Source organism: Xyrauchen texanus, chromosome 20, assembly GCF_025860055.1.
Source record: "Xyrauchen texanus isolate HMW12.3.18 chromosome 20, RBS_HiC_50CHRs, whole genome shotgun sequence".
NCBI lineage: Eukaryota > Metazoa > Chordata > Actinopteri > Cypriniformes > Catostomidae > Xyrauchen > Xyrauchen texanus.
In genome coordinates, this window is record NC_068295.1 from 28,116,274 (window position 1) to 28,129,118 (window position 12,845).

Consider the following 12,845-nt stretch of genomic DNA (forward strand, 5'->3'; position numbering starts at 1 on the left):
AAGCGAGTTAGTGAAAAGAAAGTTAAAACACACTGAACAGACAACTCGTTATTGCACAGCCAATATCCTTGGTATTATGTCATTGTGGCAGGGCGGAGGGCAGGGCCGGGGCCGGGGCCGGGGCCGGGTCGTGATCCTACGCACCCGGTCCCGTATTAGGCTAATTATGCATCCGTGAGGGTTAAAGGCTGACTGCAGGGGTTCGTGCGGGAGAGAGAGATCGTTTACGGACATGTCCATCATGTGTGTGTTTGTGTCTTCTTTTAAGTTTACTATTAAACTATTATTTATATTGAAAAGCCGGTTCTCGCCTCCTCCTTTCCATTGAATACCTTTACAGTCATCTTTAAATATATGCCAAAATCAGATGCAGACCTTGCTGAATTTGTTTAAATCCATGTGTATCTCATGTGTATTCCAGTTCAACAGGCCTGAATCGGCAGCCTCATGGCCACCAACAACAATGCTAGTATTGCTCAGGCTCGCAAACTAGTGGAGCAGCTCAAAATGGAGGCCAATATCGACAGGATAAAGGTGAGAAGATTAAACATATCATCTGACTAAACTGCATGCCATTAAATCAAATGTATTTGCTTTGAAGCTATCTATATGCTAGTGTACACATAAAAGTTTACTAAATTAAAGGGATAGTTCACCCAAAAAAGACAATTATCTTTTCATTTGGCTTCCCCGATGTGTGACTTGATTTTTAGAAGAATATTTCAGCTCTGTAGGTCTGTACAATGCAACTGAATTGGGACAAAATCTTTGAAGCTTTAAAAAGCACATAAAGGCAACATAAAAGTAATCCATAACACTCCAGCGGTTAAACTAATGTCTTCTGAAGTGATCCAATAAGTTTTTGGTGAGAACAGACCAAAATATAATTACGTATTTACTATAAATCTTGACATTAGCGATCATGATTTTAAGCTCGATTACACTTTCTAGCACCATCTAACGCGCTGCGCATGCATTAAGTGCTAGTGTAATCGAGCTTGAAATTATGACTGCAATGACAAGATGTATTGTGAAAAGGAGTTATATTTTGGTCTGATCACTTTTGAAGACATTGATTTAACAATTGGAGTCTTTTGCATGCCTTCTTGTGCCTTTATGTGCTTTTTGGAGCTTCAAATTTCTGGCACATTTCACTTGCATTGTATGGACCTTGAAATATTATTCCAAAATTCTTAGAAGAGAGAAAGTCATACATATCTGGGATGGCATGAGGGTAAGTAAACCCTAGTGAAAAAAAGTAGACTTTATTGTATGTTAAATATATTCTCAGTATTCAATTGTATACTGCAAATATACTAACCAAAATTTTACTATCTTTAAATATATTTAAAGTATATTCATATGCATCAGGCTTTTACCAATTTTCACAATACAACTTTTAACACACTTTAAAATAATTGTAAAAATAATGTACTTTAGTATATAATCTAAAAATAGGTTTTAGAAAAATATACTTGAAGTGAAAATTCTGTTTATTTTTTTAAAGTGTATTTATTTGCACTTTACTTAAAAATATATTTTAGGCGAGTGGCCATCAGGCGCAAGTGTAACAATGAGAATTTCAGCAAGAAAAAATAACAATGCGTAGTTTGCGTGTGGCTGCGGTTCCAAAATTTATTATTATTATTATTATTTTTTTTTCATTTCTTTCAGCGTTCTTTTCATTTAAAAGCATGGTTAGTGTAACTGCCTCCCACCGGCAGTTGAAATTATAGCTGTTTATCCTGCTGTTTTTTGGCACCTATATTAACAGTAGTTTGGAGGCGGAACGTCTAGTTTACATAACCTCCGTTCCCTGATGGAGGGAACGAGACGTTGTGTCGAAGAAGCGACACTAGGGGTCTCTCTTGAGCACTGAATAAACCTCTGATCTAAAGAGGCCAATGAGACGTTGGCGGACAGAATTTGCATGACCCGCCCCCGGACATACGGTATAAAGGCGAGGAAATGTGTCTGTTTCATTCAGGATTTTTCTGAGGAGCCGGAAATGGTTCGGCCACAACAGTGGCTTGGCTCAGCGATGTGGCCGGTAGGACAAAACGTCTCGTTCTCTCCATCAGGGAATGGAGGTTACATACTTAACCTAGACGTTCCCCGTCTGTCGCTCACTTCGACGTTATGTCGAAGAAGCGACACTAGGGGTCCAATTTAAATCACGCCATGCGTTTCTCGCATACAGCAAAATAGCTGGGGCCCTTACACGCATCGTGGGAGATACTGCCTCTTTGGAGGGAGGAGTACCTACAGACATGGCGACCAGGGGGCAGTGGGAACTGCCAAAGGGAGACGCGGGTCCGCTCATGAGGGGACCGTACCGCGGAAAATACACACAGGGGGGAAGTCCACATAGTAGCCCTGACCTGTGGAGCGCCTATTCCAGTACAGGGTAGATTGAGTACCCGCAGTGGATTGGGTCAATGAATTCCTCCGCTGAATTGCCTGACCTGAGAAAATACGGGACGAAACTGAATCTACCCTGAGATTTTAAAATCTCGCAAAGGTATTAGGTGTTGCCCAACCCACCGCTCTGCATATGTCTGCCAGGGAGGTGCTTCTGGCCAGCGCCCATGAGGACGCAACACTCCTTGTTGAGTGTGCTCGGACATGGCCTGGGTGCGATAGGCCAATGAAATGGCATCCACCACCCAGTGGGAGAGCCTCTGTTTGTAGACAGCGTTCCCTTTCCGCTGTCCACCAAAGCAGACAAAGAGCTGCTCAGAACGTCTAAAGCTCTGCGGGGTCTTCGGCCCGAGAAGAACACCAATTCGCGAACAAGCGCCACTTTAGGGCGTAACATTGCCTGGTAGAAAGTGCTCTGGCTTTGTTGATCGTGTCTACGACAGCAGGTGGTAGATCAGATAGATGTTCCACGTCCCGTCCAGGGGCCAGACGTGGAGGTTCCAAAGGGTTGGATGCGGACCTTGAGAAAGAAGGTCTTTCCTCAGGGGAATTTGTCAGGGAGGGGCTGTCGCAAGGAGTACGAGGTCCGAGAACCGAGCCCGGGTGGGCCAATAGGGAGCCACTAGAGTGACTTGTTCCTTGTCCTCCCTGACCTTGCACAGCACCTGTGCATGAAGGCTCACTGGGGGAAATGCATACTTGCGCAGCCCCGTGGGCCAGCTGTGTGCCAGTGCGTCTCTGTGTGCCAGGAGCCTCTGTTCGGGCATACCGGAGCGGGCAGTAGGAGGTCTCTCGGGAGTTGAACAGGTCTACCTGAGCCTTGCTGAACCGTTCTCAAATCAGCTGGACCGACTTGGGGTGAAGCCTCCACTCTCCACCCGGCAAGAGTTGTCATGATAGCGTGTCCGCCACCACATTGAGGTTGCTGGGGATGTGAGTGGCGCGCAGCGACTTGAGTCGCGTTTGGCTCCAAAGGAGGAGACGACGGGCGAGTTGTGACATGTGGCGGGAGCGTATGCCACCGTGGCGATTTATGTACGCTACCGCGGTGGTGCTGTCTGATCTGATCAAGACATGTTTGCCCTGAACCAGCGGGAGAAACCTCCGCAGGGCAAAGAATACAGTCAACAACTCTAGGCAGTTGATGTGCCAGCGCAGCGGGGCCCCTTTCCAATGGCCCGCTGCTGCATGTCCGTTGCACACGCCACCCCAACCCAATCTGGAGGCATCGGTCATGACCAGGACGCGTCGGTACACCTGCTGCAAGGGGACTCCTGCCCGCAGAAAGCAGAGGTCTCTCCAGGGTTTGAATGTTTGGCGACAGGTGGGGGTGACCATCACATGGTGCGTGCCGTGGTGCCATAATCATCTCGGGACTCGAGTCTGGAGCCAGTGCTGAAGCGGTCTCACATGCTTCAACCCCAGTGGCGCGAATGCCGTGGAGGACGCCATATGCCCCAGAAGCCTCTGGAAAAGTTTTAAAGGGACTGCAGTGCCTGGCCTGAAGGCGGCGAGGCATTCCATCACTGACTGTGCACACTCGTTGGTGAGGCGTGCTGACATTGAGACTGAGTCTAACTCCATACTGAGAAAAGTGATGCTCTGAACCGAGGCGAGCTTGCTCTTTTCCCAGTTGCCCTAAGCGGCTGAGGTGCCTGAGAAGCTGGTCCCTGTGGGCACATAGTAACTCTCGGGAGTGGGCCAGGATGAGCCAGTCGTCAAGGTTCTTGAGTATGCGGATGCCGGCTTCTCGGAGCGGGGCAAGGGCTGCCTCTGCGACCTTTGTAAAGACGCGAGGGAACAGGGACATGCCAAAGGGAAGGACCTTGTACTGATACGCCTGGCTGTCGATCGCGAACCGTAGAAAGGGTCGATGTCGAGGCAATATTGAGACGTGGAAGTACGCGTCTACCGCTGGGAACCAATCTAGATGCCGGACGCAAGTTAAGATGTGTTTTTGCTTGAGCTTTTTGAACGGGAGTTTGTGCAAAGCCCGGTTGAAAACTCGCAAGTCCAAGATCGGTCGTAAGCTGCCGCCTTTCTTGAGTACGATGAAGTAAGGGCTGTAGAAACCCTTCTTCATCTTGGTTGGAGGGACAGGCTCTATTGCGTCTTTGAGTAAGAGGGTCAGGATTTCCGCACGCAGAGATTTGGCCTGTTCGCCATGTACTGCGGTAAAGCGGACGTCCCCGAAGGGGTGACTTGGCGAACTGAATTGCATAACCGTGTTGGATGGTCATGGCCAGCCAGCGTGATGGGTTGGGAAGTGAAAGCCACGCATCCAAGCTCCGTGCTAGGGGCACTAACGGGATGATTATTTTTGATGTACGCAGCGGGGCGGAGCAGGTAGTACGGCATCGGGAGGCAAAGGTGCTCTGGTGCTGAGAAAAGACTTGAAGAACTTACCTTGCTCTGCACACCCGACAGGGGGCGGGTTAGTGACTGAGGAGGAGGTCCGGTGGAGGAGTCCTCTAGACTCGTCAGAACCGGCCGGCCGGGGAACAGTCGTGGGGCTGAAGGCGGGGGGTCCACGGCCAGCATGCCGGGACTGTTGAGGTGTGGCGGCAGAGTGCCGTGAGAACGGCATTTGCGGGTAAGGTGACCCAGAGACAAAGGAAATCGCTCTTTTATTGAGAATGTGGGTACCAAATAAATTCAAATAAAGATTCTCCTCCCGGCCCTCCACCAGGGGACGGAGCGGTCTGCTTACCAGCTCCGGAGCGAACATCTCAGTCTCTGGGTCGATCGTCTCAGGAGCGCCTGGGAGCCTTCCGGGTCCTTGAGGGGGTCCGTGAGATGGGGGGGTGTGCACTTCCTGCGGGGCGATCGACGCTGGGGCTAAGAGCTGGGCCCGGGTTTAGGTGGAGCTGCACCTTTTCTAGCCGCAGTAGGACGCCCTCGGCGAGAAGACGGGGCTTGGCCCGTGGCGGCAGGATTGCGGCGGGGCAGGATATATTGTAAAAAGTATAGCTAAGTAATAACAGTTTGTTATTGAAGACAAAGTGTACAATTTGTTGTATTTGGAAAAAGCCAAAGGTGTTACTGAGCATATACTTTTTACTCAAATATAATACACTTATGGTATATTGCTTGAATGTTTCGAAGACACTCACAATTAATTTGTAATGTACTTGTAACACAAATAAAGTACACTTTAATATCACTAATCAAGCACGTAATTACCCTACACAGGCATATACTTAAAGTATACCAAGTATACTTGAAGTTGTTCCAATTTAGCACACAAAAGTACACTAAATACAATTAAAGTTATGCTTTACTACAATTTAATTACAACTAAAATATATTAGTACAAAATTTGTTGTTCCAAAATAGCACACTTGAAGCATACTGATAATTAGTCTGGCTTCAAATATACTTAGCATATTTTTTTTTCACCAGGGAATGATGAGAGAATTTAAAATTTTCTGTAAACTATTCCTTTAACGGTAACACTTTATAATAAGGATCTGTTTGAAGTAAATGCATTAAGTATCATGAACTAACAATTAAAATATATTATTACAGCATTTATTAATCTTATTTAATGATACTTTATGAAAATACAATTGTTCATTGTTAGTTTACTAATGTTAATATATACAAATTTGAATTTAAAACATGTTAAATTAATATTAACGGAGATTAATACATTCTAAAAAACAAATGGCTCATTGTTTGTTCATGTTAAATAATGTAGTTAACCAATGTTAACAAATACAGTCTTATTGTAAAGTGTTTCCAAAGTGACCTTTAAGCAGATATACATTAACTAATTTAAAATGCACAATCTTTCTCATCAGGAAAACTGTCGAAAGATATTGATAAATATAATTTTTCAAAAAGTACATTGCATAAGTGTGCTGTGGCAGGGTGGAGGGTGGGGCCGGGTCGTGATCGTACACACCCGGTCCCGTATTAGGTTAATCAAGCCTCCCTAGAGGGATAAAGGTCGACTTCAGAGGATTGTGCGGGAGAGAGAGATCGTTTACGGACATGTCCGTCATGTTTGTGTGTTTATGTTGTCTTTTAAGTTTATCAATAAACCATTATTTATATCGTCAAGGCGGTTCTCGCCTCTTCCTTTCCATTGATCCCTTTACACATGACTGACATGTCCGTAAACAATCTCTCTCTCCCGCACGATCCTCTGCAGTCGACCTTTATCCCTCTAGGGAGGCTTGATTAGCCTAATACGGGACCGGGTGTGTACGATCACGACCCGGCCCCGCCCTCTGCCCTGCCACATGTGCATTTACACATGACTGTGTATGTAACTACATGTATTTGCATACACCAACCTCAGGTCTCCAAAGCAGCAGCAGATCTGACATCATACTGTGAAGCCCACGCTAAAGAGGACCCCCTGCTGTCCCCTGTACCTGCATCTGAGAACCCCTTCAGGGAGAAGAAGTTCTTCTGTGCCATCCTGTAACCAACGCTGCCAGTCATGGACTCTCCTGCTCCCTCTGGGATACTCTTATGGACATAAAACATGTTGATCATTTACAAGGCCTATAGAGGTGCAGTAGAAAACACTTAAATTCTTCTGGCGTTCTAGGAGCCCTGATTAAGCCACTGACTCCACCCAGTGGCCTTGAGATCCAAAGCTAAACATGGTAGCGTGTTGAAATTCAGGAGGGAGCGCAGTAAAAAACAAATGACTGTTATTGTAGCAGATCAACCAGGATGTGTTGTGAAAATATTAAAGTATTCAAAGGTTTCTGTGGTTCTCATGAATTGTTTTTTATTTTTATTGATTAGTAGTGGGCTGTGATCGTAAATCTGATCACTACCATGGATTATTACATATATTTTGTTATTTTATTTTTAATGATCTTTTTCTTTCAGAATGAATTGATATAGGCCTACTATTTAGGTAGATTTCTGTAGCCATGTGTGGGTACAGCAAAAACTGTTGTTGTATATATATATATTTTTTACATTTAAATAATGATAGTTGAGTGAACTTTTATAATTAACTAATTTACGCTTGGACAAATATTCTTAAAACTAAATACTTATCATTTAGATGCTGATTACATTATTTGACTGTACAGCAAACTTTCTTTGTTTTGTTTTTGGTCTTAAGCATAGTTTTTACTCTTTGTACAAAAATGTTAGCAAGTTCCACTGCTGTGCTATATGTTTTGAATATTTGTGGTGATATCAATAATAACTGCATGAAGCCTAACAAAGTGCTCTCTATTTTCTTTAAGACTGACAGATTACCACAAATCATATAACAAATTAAAACAACACTCTTCTACTGAGACCAGAAACTTCAACAATAGCTGTTATCCCCTAATCCTAATGTCTTCCATCAAATCACAGATCACTCTCTGCATAGCTTGGTTACTGAACGTCTTGGTTACTGTCGTAACCTCCATTCCCTGATGGAGGGAACGAGTCTTTGTGTCGATATAGTGTCACTAGGGGTCGCTCTTGAGAGCCCAAAAACTCCTCATATCTTAGAGAAAAGGCCAATGAGAACTGGCAATTGGAATTTGCATGCCACTCCCCTGGACATACGGATATAAAATGGAGCTGGAATGCAGAGTTCATTCAGGTTTTGTGCTGAGGAGCTGAGACAAGGTCCCCTAAATTCCAGCGGGTAGGACACCCTGTGGCAAGAGGGACACAAGATCTTGTTCCCTCCATCAGGGAATGGAGGTTACGACAGTAACCGAGACATTCGCCTTCTGTCACTTACTCAGCGTTGTGTCGATGTAGTGACACTATGGTTCCCTATAAGAAATACCACAATGGCTGAACTGTGTTACATGAACTGCCAATGCAAGTGTAAGTAGGCTACTGCTAGCATTGGAACAGATGCACGTGGACTGCACGTAGCCTCCACAGATGCCCCCCACCCCACCCAAAAAAACAGATCTAGTATGGGAGCAGGCCGCACCAGCCACAGCTTTTTCTCTCTAGGTTTTTCTCTCCACAGAGTTTTAGATTCGGCTGGGGCCTTTTAATGCTCATTAAATGCACTGGGGAAGGTGTCCTTTTCCTTTTCAATTCTTTCAGGGGGAAAAGACCCCGCGGAGACCACACCCTGCCCCAAAGGGGGGGTAAACATGTGACAAATACGTCACATGGGCTCAAGGCCAAGGGAGACGTTGGTCTAATGAAAGGAGACTGTGCTGCAGAAGATACATCACAGGAGGCTACCGGGGAAACCGACACCTGTGGAGCACTTACAGTATTCACATCGCTTCACTTTTCCACATTTTGTTATGTTACAGCCTTATTCCAAAATTGACTAAATTAATAATTTTGTGAATACTTATGTACATGTGATTTTTTAATTTTTACAAAATTTGCAAAGATTTAAAAAAACTTCTTTCACGTTGTCATTATGGGGTATTGTTTGTAGAATTTTGAGGAAAATAATGAATTTTAATCCATTTTGGAATAAGGCTGTAACATAACAAAATGTGGAAAAAGTGAAGCGCTGTAAAAAATTTCCGGATGCACTGTACCCCAGTACAAGGCACATTAGCACACATACAGGGTCTGACTACAAATTCCTCCTCTGAATTTGTGAGCCAGAGGGCTAGGAGGAAAGACATCCAGCGTTCCAGTCGTGAACTCGCATTGGAGAAAAAGCGCACAAATTCACCTCCTGGAGGGGAAAGGTGCTATACGCAAGCGTTACACCCGGCCAGCTTCCCCGCATTACGAAACTTACCTGTTTGTAACTGAAAGAACACGGGACAAAACCGGCTCAACCCGGAGATTGTAGAATCTTGCAAAAGTATTGTGTGTTACCCAGCCCACTGCTCTGCAGATGTCTGCTAGAGAGGTGCCATTGGCCAGTGCCCACAACGATGCCACACTCCTTGTATAGTGTGCTTGAACCCGTAAGGGGGTAGGCACGGCCTGATTCTGGAAGGCCAATGCAATGGCGAGTGAGAACATGAACCATCCACGAATTCTTCCTAAACGTGATCATAACTCAGACATGTGAGGCAGCAATCGTGACTGTCAGAAGTGGAGAGGTAACAACCACACCCAGGAACTGCACAGAGCCGGAAGGGCATCTTTAAAAAGATGTGTCTTTAAAAAGAAGTTCACATCAATATGCTTGCTCTAATAGAGGAGGGGCGTACTGAGTGTGCAAATGGAGAGAAAGCCGCTGGAATGCGCTGAATAACCAACAGCAAATGCTTCATGAAGAGGTGAATGGAACAGCAGTGAAATTCAGCTCGCTGATACACAACCACTTGGCTCCGAAGAAAAAAATATGAATGAACTCTGCATTCCAGCTCCCTTTTATACCTGTAGGCTATGTCCGGGGGAGTGGCATGCAAATTCCAATTCCAATTCTCATTGGCCTTTTCTCAAAGATATGAGGTGTTTGGGGCTCTCAAAAATGACCTCTAGTGTCACTACATCGACACAACGTTGAGTGAGTGACAGAAGGGGAACCATTGAATCAGTAGTCTTCTTTATCTCTTTCAGCAATGTGCTGGGCATTACTGGCGTGATCATAATCAAAGTCATGCTCTACATATGGGGCTACATATGGGATGGGGCTACTCCATAATTTTATCTCAAAACTAAGTAATCTTTCCTAGACATACATGATAGGAACTGTGGTCATAGTATAGGATTTAATCATACGTTTAAAGTGAGGAACAAATCGGGATTAATAAAGGCAGAAACTGATGAGACAATGTGATTTCACATGAACTTAAAAGTGTGCTGTGCAATTTTATAACTCCATACTGTGTGTACCTCTTTTTTGTGCTCACACGTCAGTGGTCATATTTACAGTAGATTATGTATGCCTTATTTTCCGCTGTAATGGAATATGTATTGCCATTTCTGTGCATGTCTGTTAGAAAATCATATTTAGTCCTACAGTATAACAGGGAGTTAGTATAAACAATATGTATAGCACACATTTTTGGAGAGAGGAGGAAAGTGAATAGTCTACAACCCTTAAAAATAAATTAATATGAATAAATATATACAGACGGGAGAAATTACTGCAACAAACTCATACTTTGGAATGGAATAAAAATCATCAGACTCTTCTCTGCTATTGTTAATGACATAAATGAAAATGTATGATTTGACTAAATTACTCAAATGCAGCGCAACTGAGCCAGCAAAAGAGAGTAACAGGAAATAAATGTGCATGTCTATACAGAAAATTATACAGTAGGCTTCACTTCATAGAGCATGTAAACCTCTTTTTGCAGTTAAGGTTTAACAAGAATACAGGCCTTAGTTGAACAACAGTATGCACGTTTTTATCAGTTGAATAAGTTTTTTTTAACTTGACACAGCGTCTAAAACTAAAATGCTAAAAACGCAGTGAAACGTGATGCAGTTTTCAAAAGACATCCATCTCACGAATGTTTACAAGGAAAACAATTGAAAAACAGCGCGAGCGGACGAAAGAACGCGTTCAGTTTGAACAGCCTCTTGTTCACATGGCACAGCACTAGCTGAATTTTCTCCTTAAGTTACCTCTTAAAAAAGACAGCCTTTTGTTTCAGTTGATTGTAGTTAAGTTTCCACTGTATTAGCGCTGTTTGTTCTCTGTATTCGTAAATATTCCAATACTGTTTTACTGTGTGAGAAACCGCTCCAAATGATTCAGTGAGAGAGCGCTCCGAATGAATTGTACTGAATCACGAATCGATTCGGACCGTTTGCAAGCCGTTTGACCAATTCACTGAAAAGAGCCGACTCAATTAATCATTCGAAACTTGAGCATTGTAAGTTCTTCTAAACAGCCAACAGAAATACGGGACACATTTCATGATTTATGAAATATTCTGAGAGTAAATATTTCTCAGTTGGAGCGCTCATGGTACACACAGTGCGTACAGCCGTACAGCTGCAAGCACCACTGTCCTCAACAACACATCAACACCTGGTTTACCTTTAATCACTTCTGTAGCCCGCCCTGTGGTGAGCAGTGAGATGGCAAGTAAAGAGAGCAGGTCAGTAAAGAGCAGAGAGTCAATCATAACAGTGGGTGTTTACTGTCAAGTCATAAATGAGAAGCAGCACTAAACCGAGCGTTTAAAAGAGGGTGGAAAATGATCACGTTTTACAAATATATATCTCTTTTTGTGCAAAAAATCTTTACTATAAATGAACCTTAAGGAACATTTTAAAATAATAAAAAAGGAGGCCATGACCTCTTTAAAGAAAACTTGATCATTGAATTAATCTTTTATTGATTATTAAAATGAATTACTGATGACGAGCTGAGGTAGCTGACAAGCTTACAAATGTGATGATTAAAGTAACAACATGGTTGAATCAATCGTGTTTACAACTCAATGTGTCAAAAACTGTGGGTATGTTCTTCACAAAATCACATAAGATAACCAAAGATGCAGATATCTTAGTGTCAGGTGAAAAAATACAAATTGTCCAAGAATACAAATATTTCAGCATTTATTTAGACACCAAATAAAATTTTAGATCACATGTAAAGCAAACCTGTAAAAAAGTCAAATTTAATCTAGCAAATTTCCGAGTTATTAGAAACTCAATGTCTATTCAAGCGGCCAAAACTTTTTTGCACTCAATGATTCTATCCCATTTTACCTACTGTTTAACGAGTTGGTCCCAGTCTAACTCGACTACTTTGAAACCACTACAGTCTTTATACAAACAGTCACTCAAAGTACTTGATAAGAAACCAAAGCATTTTCACCACTGCGCCATTTTATTAAAATACAATATTTTAAGTTGGGAAAATCTAATTAAGTTCACAAATTGCTGTCAGGTCTACAAAATCTTACATGGGATGCACCGCCACCCCTTGGTGATTTTGTCAATCTTAGAACAACCACACACAGAATCACCAGAGGAGTGTCAAGAGGTGACTGTACTATCCCACTTAGAAAAAGTGCTTTTAGTCAGTCCACCTTCTCCGTTAGGGCTTCTCTGGAGTGGAACACCATTCCGGCTTCAATCAGAGACGTCAAAACATATAGCCTTTTTCGATTACATCTGAAATTTTGGCTTATTAGTAATCAGACTTGTCAACACTGAAGTTTTACTGTTGACCGTTTGTGTTAGTCGTGAATCTTTCCTTGTTTATTATTTGTATGACCATGCCAATGATGTTGAAAATTATCTTTATATGCATCTAACAAATGTTTTAACCGGTTGCACTGACAGTGCATGCTATTTGCTGCTACTGCCCGTGCGTATAACTATGTTGTTTTTCAGAATAAATTTTTTTTAATGAGATTTTACATTTTCATAATTATTGTCTACTGCAGCTACGCTGTAGCAGACAAACACAGCTGTACTTATATGTACTTACAAACTTTTAAAATTATATTCATCAGTCGAGGGCACTTGAATATTAATATTAAAAGATAAAACATATTAAAACACAGGAGTCCTCTTGACCTATAAAAAACACTATATGAGGGTTC

The 12,845-nt window shown here is 43.0% G+C and overlaps 1 protein-coding gene across 4 annotated transcripts in view; it reads left to right on the forward strand.

Moving 5' to 3' along the window:
• LOC127661136 (guanine nucleotide-binding protein G(I)/G(S)/G(O) subunit gamma-2) overlaps window positions 1-12,593 on the forward strand; it is a 29,300-nt gene extending 16,707 nt beyond the window's left edge. For all 4 annotated transcript variants that reach the window (XM_052151720.1, XM_052151719.1, XM_052151718.1 and 1 more), the window contains 2 exons: window positions 422-534; window positions 6,728-12,593. In XM_052151720.1, the coding sequence (XP_052007680.1) occupies window positions 448-534; window positions 6,728-6,856 (216 nt within the window). In that variant the 5' untranslated portion in view covers window positions 422-447 and the 3' untranslated portion in view covers window positions 6,857-12,593. The remainder of the gene's footprint in view (window positions 1-421; window positions 535-6,727) is intronic.
• Window positions 12,594-12,845: the final 252 nt, after the last annotated feature.